This window comes from Monodelphis domestica, chromosome 7 (genome assembly GCF_027887165.1).
Source record: "Monodelphis domestica isolate mMonDom1 chromosome 7, mMonDom1.pri, whole genome shotgun sequence".
NCBI lineage: Eukaryota > Metazoa > Chordata > Mammalia > Didelphimorphia > Didelphidae > Monodelphis > Monodelphis domestica.
This window is the reverse complement of record NC_077233.1, coordinates 228,337,743-228,357,803: the sequence shown is the minus strand read 5'-3', so window position 1 is coordinate 228,357,803 and position 20,061 is coordinate 228,337,743. Positions and strand designations below refer to the sequence as shown.

Below are 20,061 nucleotides of genomic sequence, written 5' to 3'. Positions count from 1 at the left end.
CAGCAGCAGCAGCAGCTTTATAATGAACCTCATTGGCAAGTGGCATATTTATCTGGATTATAATAAAATGCATTTGGGTGGACTGCCCATTGAATCAGTGCTGTCTGTCTTGGATATTGCACAACGAACTAGGAGCAGGACTTGTACTTAGGAAATCAGGAGTTTTAGTAGATTTTTTTAGAGGGAGAATGCTGGATTTGTCATTAGAGAGCTTCTGTTCACTGCTTGTCTCTGCTGCCTACTAATATTATGTGATTTTAGACAAAATACATGTGAACTTCTTCCGCCTTGAGTTTCTTCTATACAATAAAGGCTCCCTTTTGGTTCCAGCTCTATTATACAATTCTCCCTGCTCCAAGTTTCTCTTCTGTTAGCCAAGGTTGTTATACTCAAAGCACCAGTTGCCATTTACAAGTGAAGAAGTTAATTAGTCAATCAGGGACCAAGCATTTAATTACATACAATTTTCCAAGCACTCTGCTAGGTTGCTGGGGCTATAAATACAAAAGTAAAGTTAGCATCTGCCCTCAACAAACTTTCCAAAAGGAGGAAGGGAATAAACCTCTATAGAGCACCTACTATATACCAGGCACTGAATTAAGTGCTTTTTACAAAAATTATCTTCTTTGATCCTCACAACAACCCTGGGAAGGATGGGAGGTAGGGACTATTATTACGCCTTTTTTATAGTTGAAGAAACTGAGGCAAAGTGATTTGCCCAGAGTAGCATGGCTGGTAAGTGCTCATGACTGGATTTGAACTCAGATCTTCCCAACTTCAGGCCAAGTTCTCTTTCTTCTCTACCAAAAATGTGTCAAATGATGCCCAGAAAAAGGAATCTTGTTCTAGCTAGTCAGAATGATAGTGAGTAGTGACATGGGGCAGTAGGTTGTCCATTAATTACCTAGGCTAATATCGATTTGATTATTGTTTCCAGATGAATCAGAGAGAGCACATCCTGGGAAAGTACAGGGGCACATCTGAGTGCTGCAGTATGGCATATGGTCAAATGCCCATGCTGGTTAGGGGCTGGATGGGATGCAACATAGTTAGCTAGATACAGAGAGCAGTTCCATGCCAGGGCAAGTCCCAGAATTGAATCGATGCCTTCCCTCTGAGTGGAGCAATGAGGGCAGAGGGAGTGTCAAGGTCTCTGAAGGTTCTGGTGCAGAGAGTCAGTCTTCATAAAGAGAGGCAAGCAGTGGTGGGGCCGATGGCAACATGCCAAAGTAGTTGGTCCATGTGCGCAGGAAAGAGAAAGTCTTTCTTCGAAGCCCCTTGATTATCAATAAGCACAGGGATGGCTTTACGTTTTACTATAATACGGAACTCTTCCTATGTTTAGACTGTTTTCATACTGCTTTAATTGGCCATCTGCTTCTAAATCGGTAATCCTCTCTTCCTCTCTAATGGATTCCTTGTCTCACTTCCTGCAGAAGCTGTTCCATATCTCTTTTCTGCTCCAGCATCCTATACTTCCCTTTCCCTGACTCTGAGCTGAGAACTTCACTTCTTACTTTGCTGAGAAATTTGAGATTATTTATCACAAACTCCCCTTTTCACCTTTTTATCTCAAAACCCTTTCAACATCCCTTGCTTTTCTTCTTTCCTCTAATTTTTAATTTGGAGGAAATGATCCTCATTTAGGAGTTCCCTATAGCAATGAAAGCATAGATATGGTTTCCAATCCAATCTCTATCTATATGATCTTATGTTCTCTATTTCTATTCTATACTTCTATATGTATTCTAATCTCCTCAATTAGAATCTGAGCTCCTTGGTGGCAGGGGCTAGTTTTGCCTTCTTTATATTGTTAGGGCTTCTCACAGTGACTGGCACATCATAGGAGCTTAATTAATGCTTATTGATGGATAATGTTTTTCCTTGCTATAGTATTATACTTTTAAATAGTTGTTATTCACAAGAAAGAGAAAAACTAAATATTAAAAACTTTTGTGTGTATTTTGAACTCAGGTCATGATTGGAACTGCTCTTAACAAGAATGAAATGAAGAAACTGATCACTCATATGGGTGAAATTGAGCATCCCTGGAATTGCCCCCATGGAAGGCCAACTATGAGGCACATAGCTAGTTTAAACATAATTTCTCAAGACTAATGAATAATTGTGCATAAAATTATTCTCATTTTGTAGAATTGTGGATTTTATCATGGATTTTCCTAATTTTGAAAACAAAAATTTAGCTTTTTTTGTTTTAAAAATCAGTTGTGCTACATTATTTTCCATGTACATTTAACATTTATCTTGAGCTTTGCTTACAGAATTTCTTGTTCTTACTGCCTTTTAAAATATATATATATGTATAGCCAAGAACATATTTTGAGAAATAAAGAGCATACGCTAGTAGTTATACAAGTCTTGAATTCACACATTCTTCACAGAAAATATATTTAGTTTGTATTTTAAGCATTACTGCCTAATGTTAATTTCAAGAACTTAAGAATTATAGCTTGCTCTAAGGGTAGGTCTCCTTACTGAATGAAATAAAAACTTTAGACCTTCAATTTCCCTGTTAATTCCGTTATGCTGTAATTTTATTTCCTTGATGTCATAATTCTAGAGATTTTTCATCATTGGTCCACAATGATAATGCAAATACAGGTCTCATCTCATTTGAACTTTGGCAAGATAAAAATAAAAGTAAATAAATTGATTAGCTGTCAAAGTGGCTAGTAATAAAGGAAAAGAAGATCTACTACATGACCTCATTCATTTTAGGTCATCACAGAATTGCTAGCTGATTAGATTTTCAAATTTTACAATTATTTTCATTTAAGGAGTTTGTACGATGCTGACAGACCCTAGGATGTAGGATAGATTACCAATAATAATAAAATGAATATTTTTCCACTTGTGCCACAGTACTATGAAAGCTTTTATGGTTGTTGTCCTTCATACTTGTAAGAGGACCAAAATGGCATCAATATGTTGGGGTCAGTGTACAGAGTGTCCAACTGTGGCTAATCAGAGTTTGGGAGGCTCTACATTTTGTCAGGCACAAATAGCACATATGAACATTTGGAAAATATAAAATGGTTGGGAACAATTGTGTGACTCAGTGGATTGAGAGCCAGGCCTAGAAACAGTCCTAGATTCAAATCTGGTTTCAGACACTTCCTAGCTGTGTGACTCTGGACAAGTCACTTGACCCCCATTGCCTAGCCCTTACTACTCTTCTACCTTGGAACCAATACACAGCATTGATTCTAAGATGGAAGGTGAGAGTTTAAAAAAATGTAAAATGGTAAAATAGTTTGGGAAATGTCTTTGGATGCAAGTATAGATTGGATTTGTGAGGCAGAGTTACACAAAGTCGATGGCCTCATTCTCTTCCAGACTTATTCAAAAGTCAAGACAACTGGAGTCGGCTTAAGATGCAGTGGGTGACCTTGGTTTCTTATCTTGCACTCCACAGTGCCTGTTTCCTCTGCTTTCATGGCCTTTAGAAGAAATTATTCTCATTCTCCCATTCCACTGGGGAGAAATCTTCACCTGTTTGGGAAAGACACCCCCCCCCCCAACTCATCAATGGGTTTGAGGCCTATTGGTTACCCTCAACCTGGCTTTACTAATGTGGCTGCAGCACATGCTACAGCTTCTTGGAGCCACATGTGAGAGCTGAGTGGCAGGTGGTTACCAAAAGAGGATGAGCAGTCCTGAAAAGGGCTTGGCAAGTCCTCACATCAGAGGCATTAGGCTTCCCTGAACACCCTGTACATCCCATGTAAAGCTTCTATTCTACTAACAAACTGTATAACTATCAATAATATTGGAAATTTCCCTTTTTCTTGGGATCACCAACAGTAATAGTAATGAGCTACATTTATATAGCATTTTATATTTACATGGTACTTCCCATAAATTATCTAACTTGATCCTTTATCAAGTCCTTCAAGGTAGGTAATAAAGCTATGTAGTAGCACATTTCAGTTTATAAATATAGAAATAAGTTCTGAGACATTAATTCCTTACTGTGACTTCAGAGCCAGGTTGTATCACCTGATTCAAACCCAGGTCTTCGGAGTCTAAACCTAGGGCCAGCCTTATTGGGTTAGATAAAAGTTGCAAGTTGGGGAATTGTCAACTCTACAAAAAAAGCATTTTTCCAAGAAAAACATTTTGCTTGAAGAAACATCTTTCTTCTCTTTCCATCTGGGACAGCAATAGCAGATAATGTGTGCTGGCTTTATTTAATTAAAAAAAAAACTGAAATCTTTAAGCTTTTTCTTTCTTTTTAAAAATCCTTACCTTCCATTTTAGAAATCAATACCATGTATTGGCTCAAGGCAGAAGTGGCAAGAGCTAGGCATTGGGGGGCTAGGTGACTTGCCTAGGGACACACAGGAAATTTCAGAGGTCAAATCTGAATCCAGGACCTCCTGTCTGTAGGGTGGCTCTCAATTCACTGAGCCACTTCCATTCACCCCCTTTAAATAAGCCTTTTCAGGAAGGCTGCCCATGAATTTATGTCCTCAGTTGAAAGTGTAATGGATATGTTTGGAAATCAAAAGAGGTAAAAACAATTCTCTAGGGATGAGCAAATTTTGGCATAATTTAATTGTTGTGTGGCAGCGTTATAGAATCAACTCCTTGGAATAAGAACATAAGTATAAACAGAATAATAGAACCTGAGTTCTAGTTTTACTTCTTTCACATAAAGGCATTTGAATCTCTCCTCTCTACACTGCCACACAATTCTGTAAGACCAAGTTTCTAGGCAGAATTTGATCTGTATCGGCAAGGAACTAATAAAATCTCAGATACCGTTAAAAAATACATTAATGTCTGTTGAAAAATAGCTACCTGGAAATCAAATCTCTAATGGTAGCGATCCTACATCAAATTCATACTGAAACCAATTGCCCCCATTTTAAAGCCTGGGGAAAACAGCCTTTCTAAAACCCTGGACAGCTTTTTGAAAGTTAAAAGCTCCCTAATAGAGAGGATGGCCACTGAAGGTAGTACCTTTAAAAAAAAAAAAAAAGCCCCCTTTTGAGAGGGGCGGGATCGTTTTAAGAGCTCTTTATTAAAGGAGGCAGTTCTTTAAATGCCCTTGTTAAAAGGAGTCGTCCATTTAAGATCCGCTTGTTAGGAGAGGGTCTCTTTAAGAAGTCCATATGAAGGGAGGGGCCTCTTTAAGAATGTTGTGGCTCCTTAACTACGGTTTCCTAGAGACGGGACAGTCTTCTGTACGCGGGACCAGTGCGGAGGTAAGTTCAAGAACCTTAGTCCGCCGGGATTGGGTCACCAAAGGATTTCAAATGGTATTGTTGGTTTGGGGCCGAGGGACAATGAGGCTTTAGGAGAGGCAGGTGGGTGGGAGGACAGGACGAAGAGGGCCAAGCGATGGATAAACTAGACATCCCACGGACTTGGCGGGCCTGCCGGCATCGCGGAGTGCAGCGCCGAGCACGCGAACACGCACATCCTCCGTCCCTCCTCGAACTTGAAGGGAGCAGAGGCCGCGTGTCCAAACCATTCCACAGAGTAATGGGCTTATAATTTCCCTATAATGTTGGGGTCAAGGGGTCATCCACCCTCTGCTGGAAGACCCCCAAGTGAGGGGAAATCTACCACCTCGTCTAGATAAGTAACTGCCCAGTTTTTTCTTTTTAAAAAGTTTATTGCCATCGCTTTATTTTTCTTAGTTTTAGCTATATTAAAGATCCAGTTTTTTTCAATAACAAGCTTTTGTTTTCTCTCCCATATACCTCTTCCTCCCCCCAATGAGAAAAAAAAAGGAAAAAAAAATTTGTAGCCCATATTCGTAGTCAAGCAAAACAATTTCCTACATTGGCCATGTCCAAAAATGTACCTCTTGTTCTGCCTGGAGGGCATAATGGCAATGATGCTACTACTACTACTAGCTAGAATTTATATAGCATGTTTCACAAATATCTCATTTTCTCTTCACAACAACCTTGAAAGATAGGCGCAGTTATTGTCCCCATTTTACAGATGGAAAAATTGAGGCTGCCAGAAGTTAAGCAGGGTCACCTCTTACCCAGGGTCACCTCACTGGTCGCTATTTGAGGCTGGCTTTAAATTGAGGTCTTCCTGACTCTAGGAAGTATAGATTCTCTATAAATTGCTCTGTCTAGATGCCTCGCTGTCATGAAGTGGACAGCATCATCATCTGCAGTGGTAGTTGGCCAGTACATCATTGATCAGAGTTAAGTCTTTACAATGTTACCACAAATTCATCTGCTTCTGCCCACTTCTGTCTTCATACAAGTCTGCCCAGGTATTTTTGAAACAGCTTTATATCCTCTTAATTTCTGAATGTATTCCTTCCTTTCCTTAAACAGGTAAACCATCCCTTGTAATGAGGAATTAAAAATGGGGTTGGGGGGGGGGAGCAGTTCAGCAAAACTAACCAACCATCAACAGTCTGCTAGAGCATATTCAGTGTCTCATACCAAAGTCCCTTTTCTCTTAGAGGAAGAGAGGGAGTTTCAGTTTCTTTTTTCCTCTGGGGTTAGGAACAATATAATATCATTATAATTACTGAACATTGTGTGTTCAGTTTCAGAATTTTCTGTTGTTCTAACCCGTGTGTTCTCAGAATTTAGCCCTCATTGTCAGCCTCCCGCATTCCCTCTTCCATGTTGCTTCTGTCCGTTGTGGGCTTCCCTGTACTACATCATTGGCTTCTCAGAATTTTTTATATTTGTTTTTTTTTTCTTATAAAATAGTAATAAAGCCCAGAACATTTATTTATCATAATTTTTATCCATTCCTCAGTTTAGAATCATCTCCCATTTTCAGTTCTTCACTATCACAAAGAGTTAGACAGCTCTAATGATTAGTAAGTTTTTCTTGATAGAAAGCAAACATTTGAAGCCTGTATTTATTGTTCCTCCCTCTGGAGCAAACTGAGAAAATCTAATCTCTCGTCCGCATGGCAACTCAACAAAGGGCTGAAGACACACTTCCTCCCTCAGTCTTTTCTTCTCTAAACCTTCCCAATTCCTTTAACCCATTAGCGCATGGCATGGACTCAGGGCTCTTCTGGAGCGAGTCAAGAAACATCAGTAGAAACACTGAGGTGGACAACTGCATTTCTGTGACGGTGACATTCCTGTATCTTATATTCCTAACTGGAATGATTTTACGGGCATCCCTTGTGACGAATGTGGCGTGAATGCACACACGTAGAGACTGTTTGATGGTATATTCTAAACTAACAACTCAGTGTTTCCATGAACACATTTCTACCAGTGTGCATTATATGTGCACATATGTGTATATGTGGGGGGTATTCCAGCACTATCAGAGGGAGAGAACATACTTATGATTTCAAGTGAATGATAAAGCACTTACTAAGTAACTTTACTATGGACAAAGCCAAGATGCTCTCAAGTTCACATTCCTGATTTTTTTTACCCTTACCTGCTGTCTAAAAATTGATACTAAGTAATAGGTTCTAAGGCAGAAAAGCGATAAGGGCTAGGCCATTGGAGTTAAGTGACTTAGCCAGGGTCACACAGCTAGGAAGTGTCTGAGGCTAGATGTGAACCCACGTCCTCCCATCTTCATGCCCTGGCTGTCCCTTAGAACGTTCACTTTCTAAGAGGAAGACAATATATGTAAGAGTGTGTGTATCTATCTGTTTATATACATATATATTGATATATGTACACACAAATATGCATACATACAAACTACACATGTGTTTGGTAGTATTCATGTATTATATGTGTATACATAGTGAGTGTCTGTGTATGTAAATGTTCATTTAGTTGTTTTCAGTCATATTTGACTCTTTATGACCCCATTTGGGGTTTTCTTGGCCAAGATGCTGGATTGGTTTGCCATTTCCTTCTCCAGCTCATTTGACAGATGAAGAAACTGAGGCCCTGTTTGGTTAAGTGACTGGTCCAGGGTCACACTGCTAGGAAGTGTCTGAAGTCAGATTTGAACTCAAAGTCTTTCTGACTCCAGCCATGTCTCTCTCTCCATTATTTGATCTAGCTACCCATGTATTTTCTCTATATTTGATGGCACCTGTGTATTAGACATACACATATATCATATGTGTTACATACATACTATATACATATGTAATATAGTCAGAATACATATAATCATATATGCATATTTACATGCATATGTATTATATATATTATATTCATACCCAGGTTCATACAGCTAATAATTATCTGAGTCCAGATTTGAACTCAGATCTATCCACTGCAGCACCTCACTTCCTACATAGTAAGTCCTTAAGGTGTCATTTTTCATTCATTCATTCACTAGAGACTTCATATTCATGAGATAAGCAAGTTTTCTCTGAAAGTTGAAGTACTTTGATATCATTTTATGGGAATGAAAATGGCGATGATGAAAATGTCAATAACAGTTGATACCTCATGCATAAAAGTTAAAAGTATGATTTAAAAGAGAAGTCAATATTTCCATGCTTTATGAATCATTTCATGTTTTCCAGGCAAAACTCAACAGTGTTTCAAAGTATAATCAACTCTCCGTCTAAGGAACGCCACAGGCCAATCAAAGACAATGGCAAAAGAGAAGAAAAAATCAGACAAAAAGGGAGATAAATCTGCTCGGACTCCTTCTCCTCTGTCTGACCAACAAGATGCAGCCAAACAAGATTCTGGGTCAAAGGAGCCGTCTCCTCCCCAAGACGATGAAGCCCTTTTATCCAAGGAAGAGAAGTCCGACGAAATGCAAATGGAGGCCCCTCAATATTACGAAGAGCCCATTCTCACCAAACTGATTGTTTTAAGGTGACTTTAGCTCTGTAGCAAGGATCCCACAATAGATTATGGATTCATAATCCAAGTTGATGCTAGAGATCAGTGTAAAGTGAAGCAGCCAGGGAACGCCACAAATTGCACTGAACTTTGTACAGGAGGTAGGATATGTATACGTAGGAGGCAAGGGGAGAAGAGAAAGAGGGGGGGGGTATGGAAAAGGAGTTAGACAATAGTATGACCAGAATTATAGAAGTGGAAAGGAGGATGGGGTAGGGAGCTAGGTTCATACATGAGGGAGCAACCTAATGAAAATCGTATTTTAGAAAGCTTAATCAGAAAAGACTGTCCAAGATGATTTGGAGTGGTCAAGGAGACTAACTGAGCTGTGTTTGGGACTCAGATTGAGAGCCAGGTCCAGAGATGGGAGGTTCTGGGTTCAAATTTAGCCTCAGATGCTCCCCAGCTGTATGACCCTGGGCAAGTCACTTAACCCCCACTGCACAGCCCTTACTGCTCTTCTGCCTTGGAACTAATACAAAGGATTGATTCTAAGACAGAAGGCAAGGATGTGTGTGTGTGTGCGTGCGTGTGTGTGTGTGTGTGTGTGTGTGTGTGTGTGTGGAGAGAAAGATGGATAGAGGGATAGACAGACAGACAGATATTATATATATATATATATGATATATATATATATGCACTTTGGAAATAAAACTGATCTAATTTGCATGTCTTTGAAAGTAATTCTAGGGGCAGCTGGGTGGCTCAGTGGTTTGAGAGCCAGGACCAGAGATAAGAACTCCTGGGTTCCAATCTGGCCTCAGACATTTCCCAGCTGTGTGACCCTGGGCAAGTCACATAACCCCCATTGCCCAGCCCTTACCACTCTTCTGCTCAGAATCAATATTGATTCTGAGCCAGAAGATGAGGATTTTTTTTTAATGAGCTGTTAAGAGTAACCTAGGTGTGCCATGGAGTGGTGTCAGTGGCGATACAAAGAAAGGAAGAGAGATTTAAACACTAGGTTGAGTTAAGGGGCTGTTCTGATGATCTGAATTTTCAAGTGAGGTAGTTACACTTATGCAGCTAAATGCTACCCTCTGGAGGGTCCCCTTGGATAGGTGCCCATGTTGGCTATTGATACTCAGCACTAAGTCCCTACCTTTAACATCTGTGCCATTTCTATTTGCTTACGCCATTTGTCATGTTAAGCTCTATTTCTTGGCAGCTACGAAGGCGAAACAGTTCGTGGACTTTATGAGGGAGAAGGTGTGGCCCACTTTGAGGGAGGAAGCATGTACAGAGTGAGTTGTAATGCTTATTAGGTTTGGATTTTGGACGAGGTAAGTAGCCTAAATCAGCCACGTAACTGATCCTCAGAACCGCACTGGCCCCGCTGCAGTCTCAGAACTATAGAGAGGACTCTGTCCAATGTATAAAAATAAGAGCCATTCCCCACTTGATAAATGATCCAAAGATAGGAACAGAAACTTCGTGCATCTGCATTCAAAGGTCAAGTATAGCTTCATGTACCCAATGTAATACTTTGGGTTTTAAATAAAATTTTTAAGTTATCCTTGAGTGTTACTCAACAATGTATAGCTAAACTCTTTTGCCTATTATCAGAGCTGGATGTCCTACTATAAATGGCATTTCTTTTTTTTTTAAACCCTTACCTTATGTATGAAAAATCAATATTATGTTTTTGTTTTAAGGCAGAAGAGCAGTAAGGGGTAGGCAATGGGAGTTAAGTGACTTGGCCAAGGTCACACAGCTAAGAAGTGTCTGAATCCAAATTTGAACCCAAGACTGCCTGTCTCTAGGCCTGGCTCTCCATCCACTGAGCCACCCAGCTGCCTCCCCCCCCTCCTCCAGCATTTCATTAATATTCTGCAAACAATCCAGATACATCTGACTTCTTATAAAATACCTACAGACTATATTGGTTATAGGGATGCTAAGGAAATGTTTCTTGTGGACCTCAGAACTCTTTTCCTTGCTATAGCTTATTACTTTAAAGCTAGAGCTTATTACATGGTTTATATGGGATCAGTATGTATACAATGTTATTTTGGCTTTTCTAGTCAATTTTCATTCCTAATATTCATGGCACATTTAAAGGATTTAAAGGTTGAACAATAATTGGTAAGGGTTTGTGGGGGGTATTTCAGAAGCCAGAGAGAAATAAGAAACAGGAGATATATCTCATTTCAATTCTTCTTTTTTTTAAACCCTTACCTTCCATCTTAGAGTCAATACTGTGTAATGGTTCCAAGGCAGAAGAGTGGTAAGGGCTAGGCAATGGGGGTCAAGTGACTTGCCCAGGGTCTTACAGCTGGGAAGTATCTAAGGCCAGATTTGAACCCAGTACCTCCTGTCTCTGGGCCTGGCTCTCCATCCACTGAGCCACCCAGCTGCCCCCTCATTTCAATTCTTAAAGCAACCAAAATGGTAATTTTTGACACTTGCAATTTGCAGGCATTTGGGGCTTAACCATTTAAATTTAATTATGACTTATTCTTCAATAGATCTTCAAATGAGTGACTGAAGATTCATTTGGATCTTTTGAAATGAAAAAGGATATGTGTTGAAATAAAGAGGATCTTTGTTCAGTGATAGTCAGTAGTGGGACAGCTAGGTGGCTAAGTGGATAGAGAGCCAGGCTTATAGATGGGAGGCCCCAAGTTCAAAACTGAACTCAGATACTTCCCAGCCATGTAGTCCTGGGCAAGTCATTTAATCCCAATTGCCTAGCTCTTACTACTCTTCTTTTTTGGAACCGATACTTAATATCACTTCTAAGACAGAAGATAAGGGTCTTTTAAAAAATAGTTACATTTTTAAACATTAGACTTTGTTATTATTGGTCCCACTGAGCTTTGATTTAAAACCAAACAAAATAGCTGTGTTCTATTTAATACTCCGTGTATCCCAATTTCTACATGATATACATCTCACCTTATGAGAAATTCAGTGAACCACTTAGCTTTGAAATCCATGCCATGAGAACAAGAGCACCATCTTCATCTCTTGTTTAGGTTTGGTTTGTGGGGTTTTTTTGCTTTTTACTTTCATGCTTTTGCGTTCCTCCATTATTTAGTTCCAGCTACTATTTTGTTGTTTAGCAGTCTTAAGCTGAAGTGCAAAATTCTCTCCAAGAAGAAAATTGTATGTGATAGTCTATAAGATTTGTATTTCTCAGCATGTGGCATTGGCTGTACGGTAATCAAATTTCCAAATGTTTCACAAATAACTACTTTCATTATTTTGTGGCGACCATATTTACAATCAGCACTGCCACATTTGGGGAGCTGTGCTGTGTACCCTGGAATCTCTGTTGGCTAGAGAGCAAAAGTAGAAATAATAACTAGGACCATCTTGATTCTACTCAAGTGAATTTTGTTACTGAAACACTGAAAATTCTTCTGATAAAGAAGCTTCATCTAAAGGCAAATCTAATATCATTTGGGCTCCCCCCATTGCATAGTAATCCTCTTATTTATTTTTAATTGAGAAATAGTGGATAGAATGCTGGACATGGAGTCAGAAAACCTGGAAATAAATTCTCAGATACATGGCAGCTATGTGACCACGAACAAGTCACCTAATTTTTTATTTTAAGCCACAGCTTCTTCATCTTTAAAAAAAATATGAATTATGGACTTCTGATTAAGTTGGCTTCATAAAAAATAAGAGGAGCCTATCTTTCCTACATAAATTCCAGCTAAGAGCTGGAAATGGTTCCAGAAAGACCGATAACAAATAAAATCTGAAAAGAAACAGAAATAAGCTTCTCTGTTGAGTCTAGAACTGTTTTTTAAAGGGTACCCAGTCAACATAAATAAACAATAAATAAATATTTACATGAATGTGTATATATATATGTGTGTGTGAATAATAGACATTCTCCAATAGATAAAATGTCAGATGATATGAACAAATAGTTTTTGCAAGAATTACAAAGTGTTAACAACCACAGGAAGGAATGCTCCAAAACACCAACAATAATAAGAGAAGTGTAATCAGAGCAACTCAGAGGTTTTACCTCAGACCTTGAAATTTGACAGAGATGATAAAAAATGGCAATAATCAATATTGGAGAGGTTGTGGAATAATGGGCAGAGTAATGCATTATTGGTGGAGCTGTGAATTGATACAAATATTTTGGAAGGCAGTTGAGAATTATGCAAACAAAATGATTTAAAATATCCATACTATATGATCCAAGGATTCTATTATTGAGCATATACCCCATGGAAGCCATTGATAAAGAAGGAAATCTCCATATGCACCAAAATTTTTAGAGTAGTACTTTTTGTGATGGTAAAGAATTAGATACAAAAAGATGCCCATTGATTAGGGAGTGACTACCAAAACTGAGGTATATGAATTAATCTAATATTACTATGATGTAAAAGTGATGAATGTGATAAATATGAATTAAACTGTGTGAAGTAAGCAAAGCCAAGAAAAGGAATCCTACAACTACAATAATGGAAAAGGAAATTGCAATGACACACATACAAAATCAGAAGTGAATGTGGCAAAATGATAGAGATCAATCAAGTCTTGAAAGATGAGACAATGAGAGAATACTCCCAACTCACAAATTTGTGGAGATGGGGGATCCACGAGTGTTGCTTTGTGCCCAGGGTTTTGGACTTTTTCAGTGTATTAATAGATTGTGTATATTTTTTTCCTTTTCCTTCTCTTTTGATTTTTGTTTCATGAGATGATTCTCTAGGAGAGGGAGAGAGAGATATAATTGGGAAAACTATAATGATGTAAGAAAAATGACATCAATAAAAATTTATTTTAAAAAATCAAATAGCTAAAAGCAGGCAGAAGTGCAGGGTGGAGGGATTGAATTGGGAAACCAATGTCAGCTCAGACAAATGCAGAAGTGATGGCAGAGAGAGGCTCTTACTAGGAAAACCAGGATGTACTCTGGTGATTAGGCCAGAAGCTAGAATGAAGACACAAATAAAAATACTTATTAATCACTGGAGGTACAAATAAAGCATTATGCTAAATAAACACTGGAAGTACAAATAGAAAAGACAGAGAGCCCTTGCTGTCAAGGAGCTCACATTCTATTGGTATTCTTTGGAAGCAGGGGGAGCCCACATGAACTTCCAACAAAGACATCTGAAGCCAGTCAGAATCTTAGCAAGGGTGTTGCAAGCCATTGACAGACTAGTAGTTGGGTGCCTGAAGCCAGAATGTAGGACAAACCTCTTAAAACACAATTGTCAGGGGGCAGCTGGGTAGCTCAGAGGATAGAGAGCCAGGCCTAGAGATGGGACGTCCTGGGTTCAAAACTGGCCTTCCCAGAGGTGTCACCCTGGACAAGTCACTTAGCCCCTATTGCCTAGCCCTTACCTCTCTTCTGCCTTGAAACCAATACACAGTACTGATTCCAAGACAGAAGGTAAGGGATTAAAAAACAAACAAACAACACAATTATGACCTGTCAGAACCATTCCCAATAGTTCACTGTCTAAGGAGAAAGGGCCCACAACAGGAGACAGAGCCCAAGCACAGTTTAGGAGATCCAAAACTGATGTGATGCCCAGCACCTCACTAGGACCTACTAAGGCGACAGCAGAGAATGGGACTAACTCCTACTTGACAGAGAAGGAGAAAGAGACTGTCCTAAGCTTGAACCCTCAGAGAGCCACAGGAGAGTGAGCCAGAAGCCAAGAATTGAAGTGAAGGGATGGCCTTAAAGGAAGCGGCTCACTTATCATCTAGCTCAGCATCAGCACCTTCAGTGGAATCCACAGTACAGAGGAGAAAGACAAGACAAAGCCTATCCAATCCATCCAAACATACTGGACCAAACTGGCCCAGAACCAGGAGTTCTCAGTAATAATCTACCATTACCAATCGCAATAAATAATTAGTATACTATATAATAGATAATTATTCCTCTAAGAACTATGTATGAAAATATGAAGAAAACAAGAAATACCCTCATGGAGAAAGCCCAAGTGGTAACGCAAAGAGAAGAAAGTGATCCTCACAGCAACTACAAGCAAAGCCTCAGAAGGGGGGATGACTTGGCTAGAAGGACTGCAAGATTGGATGGAAGCCAGGAAGAAAATGATGATCGTTATAATCCCTATGCAGGACCTCTGGCTGGCTCATGCAGCCCCAGGGAGGAGCCCATGAAGTCTTGGGAAATAGTCTGTAAAACCTCGCTACCTTCTGACAGTTTGACTCGTACTTTTTCTTCTCCGTCATTAGACTCTTTTAAACCTTTACCTTTCTCATTGATTGACGGACACTCAAAGATGGAAGGACTCGGAGCACCAAGGCCAAGCCAGAGCTAAAGGAGAACTCCCTCAGCAGCGTATCAAGAGGGTTGCATGAGGGGGGCCCCATGCTAAGGGCTCAGCAGCTGTCTTCCTGCTTCTGTCATTACCTGAGGACAATGTGGTCCTCTGAGGACCCTGGGGGCTCATTAGGGGCAGCTGGCTGTTATCTTGGGATTTCCCTATTTATCTTGGGCTCATGATGAAGTTGCCTCTTGGCTATATTTTGTTCTCTTCTTCAGAGTCCAAAGAGTGTTCTTTCCTTGGCACAGAAGACAAGTAAAAGTTAAGATGCTCTGCTTCTTCCAACATCTAATATTCCAACCTTCTACCTCAGTTGGACGTCCAGTTCCTTCTTTGATCTCCCTCTTTTCCCAAATAGTTAAACCTTCACCTATTCACAGGTAGGCTTTCTGAAGAATAGTAGTAGTCTCTCGTTAACAGAGGATGACGATTGTCTTTGTGCATTTTCATCTATGGTGTATAGATGAGTGTGCACAAAGATAAGAATCATTAGAAAATACCTCTAGGGGCAGCTAAGTGGCTCAGTGGATGGGGAGCCAGGAGGTCCTGGGTACACATCTGGACACAGACACTTCCTAGCTGTGTGACCCTGCACAAGTCACTTGACAAAGTCCCCATTGCCTAGCCCTTACCACTCTTCTGCCTTGGAACAAATACACAGTATTGATTCTAAGATAGAAGGTAAGGGTTTAAAAATAAATAAATAAAAATAAAAAAATACCTAGAAATCTGATGAAGTATCTAATTAAAGTTACGACATTTTTCCTACATGGAAAATGCTTCCTATAGTATAGAGCTTAGCCTTCTCCAGTCGTTTCCTTTTCAAAGCTGCAAATATAAAAGCATGGAATGTGATTTAATGGGTTTTTTTCTTTCTCCTGTGAAGATGACAACAACAACTTCTTTCTTCTGGTCTTGTCCCATTTCAAAACACGGAAATCTCTTATTGGCTGCTATCCCCTGAGAGCTGCAGTTGGGCTTCACAAGCATTTGATCTTCAGGGTGGTCTTGGCCTTTTTTTTCCCCCAGAAATGGGGAAAGGGCTTTGTTTAACCACCATAGCCACTCCGCTTCTGGTCCTAGTGTAGAGAAGTCTCTGCCCTTCCTGTATTGTGATACTGTGAAGCTGGTGCTGGTTGCAAATCCTGCCAGTTTTAGGGACATTCACCAAAGGGTAGGGTTGAAGTTCCTGATGAGCTTCTCTGATATCCAGGACCCTGCCAGAAGCTCCCAGGCCAACCCTGGGCTAAGGAGGCTGACTGACTTGAGGCAAAGGGTCACACACTCTCCCTCAAGAGCCTTATTTTTTTACCTTTGCTTACTATAGAAGTATAAATAGGAGCACAGATTTTCTTTTGTTCCATTTTCTTCCTCTGTTTGTGATGCCTGGTTCAAGATTATCGTAAGTAACAAAAAAGACCTTAGCTCTAGGAAGTCCTATAGTTCCATTTTCTAGTTTCCTCCTCCCTATGCCACCCCACTTCACTTTCTGGGCTACTTTCACTCTCTGTGACAAGTAGTGGAGGAAGAGGAAAGGAGGGAACATTTTTTGGTGGTGAAATTTTGCAAATTCAGTCACTTTGCTTCCAACCTTTAGAAAAAGGATTCAATGAGACCTCCTTACTCCTTACTCGTTGAAATGCAGGATCAAAAGTTTGGGAAGAATTGAAATCACAGGTTGACTAGGAAAGGGAAAATATTTAACACTGTAAAACTCACCCAGTGCAGAGTTGAAACCAAAAACAAGAAAACGAAGTAATGAGAATTCTTTTTTGGTTTTTGCTTTTTTTCCATGTTGAAGGGTATGTTTTCAGAAGGACTCATGCACGGACAAGGGACTTATATCTGGCAGGACGGATTAAAATATGAGGTAAAACAAAATAATTTTTAGTCCTAAGATATTTTTCTTAATATCACACCAAATAGTAATTCTGCATTTTGCATTTTAACCCCAAATTATGAAGATCTTTACATAAGGGAACTTGTTTAATTATGTAGATAAAGAAAGTAGTGTAGGGAGGAAGATAACTCAAGAGATCACAAAACTGAGGTATAATAGAGTAATTTGTTCTATAACAGAACAAATAGTTGATTAGTTAAGAACCTGATGACTTGAGTGCAAATATTCACAATTATAGTTAGGTCTCATATGACCTTGGTAAAGTTACTTATTGAATCTCTTTCTCCCTATCTGTAAAATTAGGAGCTTGGATTGATCATTCTAGTACTAGATACTATTTTTTAATTTCTTGAGAAGAACATCTATCTCGAGACATTTTTATCAACAAAAAGGAGAAAGGACAGACCAGAGAATTAGGAATGCAGCTAAAAGAAAAACACCTAGAAAATCAACAAATAAAAAACACACAAAAATACAAAAATCAAATATATCAACAGAACTGAAAGCAAAAATAAGCCATTGAATTGATATATAAAAGTTGCAGCTTTTGGGAAAATACATTTTAAAAGATAAACAATGAGCTAATCTAACAAGAAGAAAATCAATTTGTCAAGAAAAAATTTAAAAGAAGGGTTTAAAACAAATGCAGAGCAAATAATACATCAATAAAACTGATAGATAAATATTCCTAAAATATAAAATATACAGAATAACTGCACAAAATATAGAGAATTTCAGTAATCCAATCTCAGAAAAAGATATTGAAAGAGCCATAAATGTGCTCTCAGTAGGAAAAAAAATCCAGAACAGATAAATTTAATAAATTTTATCAACATTGAAGGAACAATTAATCACAATAGAACATGAGTTGTTTGGGGAAATAGGCAAAGAACAAAGCCTACTAAATCCTTTCTCTGAAACAAATTTCTCTGATGGGCTTTATACCTAAACCAGGTAAAGACAAGAGAAAAAAAATAAACTATTAATCAGGGGTTCTTAAACTTTTTTTGTGTCTTGGCAGCCTGGTGAAGCCTATGAATCCCTTCTTGGAATACTGTTTTAAAAATGCATAAAATAAAGTACATAGGATCACAAAGGAGATCAATGAAATATAGTTATCAAAATATTGAAAAATAAGAATTTCCAAAGCCCAAGTTAAGAGCCTCTGCTATAACCAACATTCTTAAGAACTATTGATACAATAAATTGCATAGAATGTTAGCAGAGAGGCCACAGCAGCAACTAAAAATATTATGCTGTATGGCCAGGCTCAATTTATTCTAAGAATGCCCTGTTGTTTTAGTATTAGGAAAACTATAAACATAATATAGAAGCAATGAGACAGTGGATAAAGAGCTGGCCTCTAGCACATAGTGGCTATATAATCCCTATAAATTTCAGAGAAGGTACCAATCTGCATTGGTAGGGAGTCCTTACCTGGGGATTTTCAATATCAATGAAATGACAGGTCCAGTTCCTATGCCTGTAAATGTGGCAGACCATATTAGCAACAGAAGAAATAAAAATCACCTGATTATTTCAACAGATACAAAAAAAAAAGCTTTTGACAAAATACAATAACCTTTTATGTGAAAATATTAGAAAGCATAGAAATAAACTGTTCTTTAACATAGTAAAAAATTTCTACCTAAAATGAAGAACTGGCATTATATGTAATGTAGAAACACTAGAGATCTTTCCAATAAGATCAGGGGTAAGACAAGGATATTCACTATAACACTGTTGTTTGATATAGTTCTTAAAATGCTCGCTATAGCAGTAAGATAAGAAAAAGAAGGTAGTAAGCATAAGCAAAGGTGATCTTTTAAAATGTTACTTATAAAACACTAGAGATTCAACTAAAAATTACCTGAAATAATGGCAGCAAAATAACAGAACAGAAAATTGAGCCACAAAATCATCAACATTTCTGTATAATTACCAAGAAAATTCACTAGGAGTGCTTTTCAAAATTACTGAAGGACTTATGAAATATGTGAGTGTCCACCTATCAAGACACACAGAGAAGTTATACGAATACAGCTACCAAACACTCTTTATACAAACACAAAAAGCTTAAATAATTGAAGTGATGCTCTTTCCATGACAATATAATAGATGACAATGTTCCCTAAATTAACATATAGATTCCGTGCCATACAAACCAAACTAGGTAAGATTTCTTTATAGAATTATAAAAATGATATTAAAAGTCTTCCAGAAGAACAAAAGGGAAAGAATCTCAAGGGAAATACTGAAAAAAGCATGGGAAGGAAGGGGACCTAGAAATACCAAATATCAAGCTATACTTCAAATCAGTAGCCCACAAAACTATTTGATGCTGGTTAAAAAATGTTGATCAGTGGAACAGATTAGGTACACAAGATCCATATGCCAGTGATCATAGTAGCATAGTATTCAATAATCCCAAAGACACCAGCTATAAGGGTAAGGTCTCGCTATTACATGACAAAAATCTCTAATGAATTTAGGAAAACTGTCTGGCAGAAATCAGGTTTGAACCAAACTCTTACATCATATGCTACAAAAAACTCCAATTAGCTAGCTTCAACTGGATCTAAAAGATCATATCACAATTAGAAGGGAATGGAAAATGATTTCATAATTATTGAAAGGGGAGGCATTCTTGACCAACCAATGATGGAGGTGATCATAGAAGATAAAGTGGGCAGTTTTGATTACATAAAATGGAAAAAAAAATGTGCACAAACTGTAAGTCAGAAGTAGAAGAGAAATATTTAATTGGTGAAAATCTTTGTAGCAAATTCTTCTGATAAACATCTGATACTGAAAATATATAAGATATTGATTCAAGCATATTAGAAAGTCATCCTCCAATTATTTTCCTAGTTTCCCAGTGGTTATAAGATATGAACAGACAGTTCCTAAGAGAAGTTCAAACTACCATTAGCCTCATGAAAAAAATGATGTAGTGGAGTCAGACAAGTGGTAGATGAACAAGAGAAGTAATAAAGAGAATTGGGCAGGAGATGATTATTGAATTTGAACCATTTCACTAGGGAGAGAAAGAGTAGAAAGAGAATTAAGGATAGTTAGGCAG

At 38.5% G+C, this 20,061-nt stretch overlaps 2 protein-coding genes across 9 annotated transcripts in view; both read left to right on the top strand.

Annotated features, from left to right (window-relative positions):
- PMS2 (PMS1 homolog 2, mismatch repair system component) overlaps positions 1-2,537 on the top strand; it is a 38,009-nt gene extending 35,472 nt beyond the window's left edge. For all 3 annotated transcript variants that reach the window (XM_007498267.3, XM_056804354.1, XM_016423896.2), the window contains one exon: positions 1,975-2,537. In XM_007498267.3, coding sequence (XP_007498329.1) covers positions 1,975-2,118 — 144 coding nt within the window. In that variant the 3' untranslated portion in view covers positions 2,119-2,537. The remainder of the gene's footprint in view (positions 1-1,974) is intronic.
- A 2,601-nt stretch (positions 2,538-5,138) lies between these two features.
- Positions 5,139-20,061, top strand: part of LOC100027249 (radial spoke head 10 homolog B2) — a 62,556-nt gene continuing 47,633 nt past the window's right edge. For 4 of the 6 annotated variants that reach the window (XM_056806523.1, XM_056806522.1, XM_056806519.1 and 1 more), the window contains exons 1-5: positions 5,231-5,285; positions 6,123-6,265; positions 8,471-8,771; positions 9,967-10,042; positions 16,881-16,949. In XM_056806523.1, the coding sequence (XP_056662501.1) occupies positions 8,542-8,771; positions 9,967-10,042; positions 16,881-16,949 (375 nt within the window). In that variant the 5' untranslated portion in view covers positions 5,231-5,285; positions 6,123-6,265; positions 8,471-8,541. Of the gene's footprint in view, positions 5,286-6,122; positions 6,266-8,470; positions 8,772-9,966; positions 10,043-16,880; positions 16,950-20,061 lie in introns of all 6 variants that reach the window. The other 2 variants (XM_056806520.1, XM_056806521.1) reach the window with 2 other exon arrangements.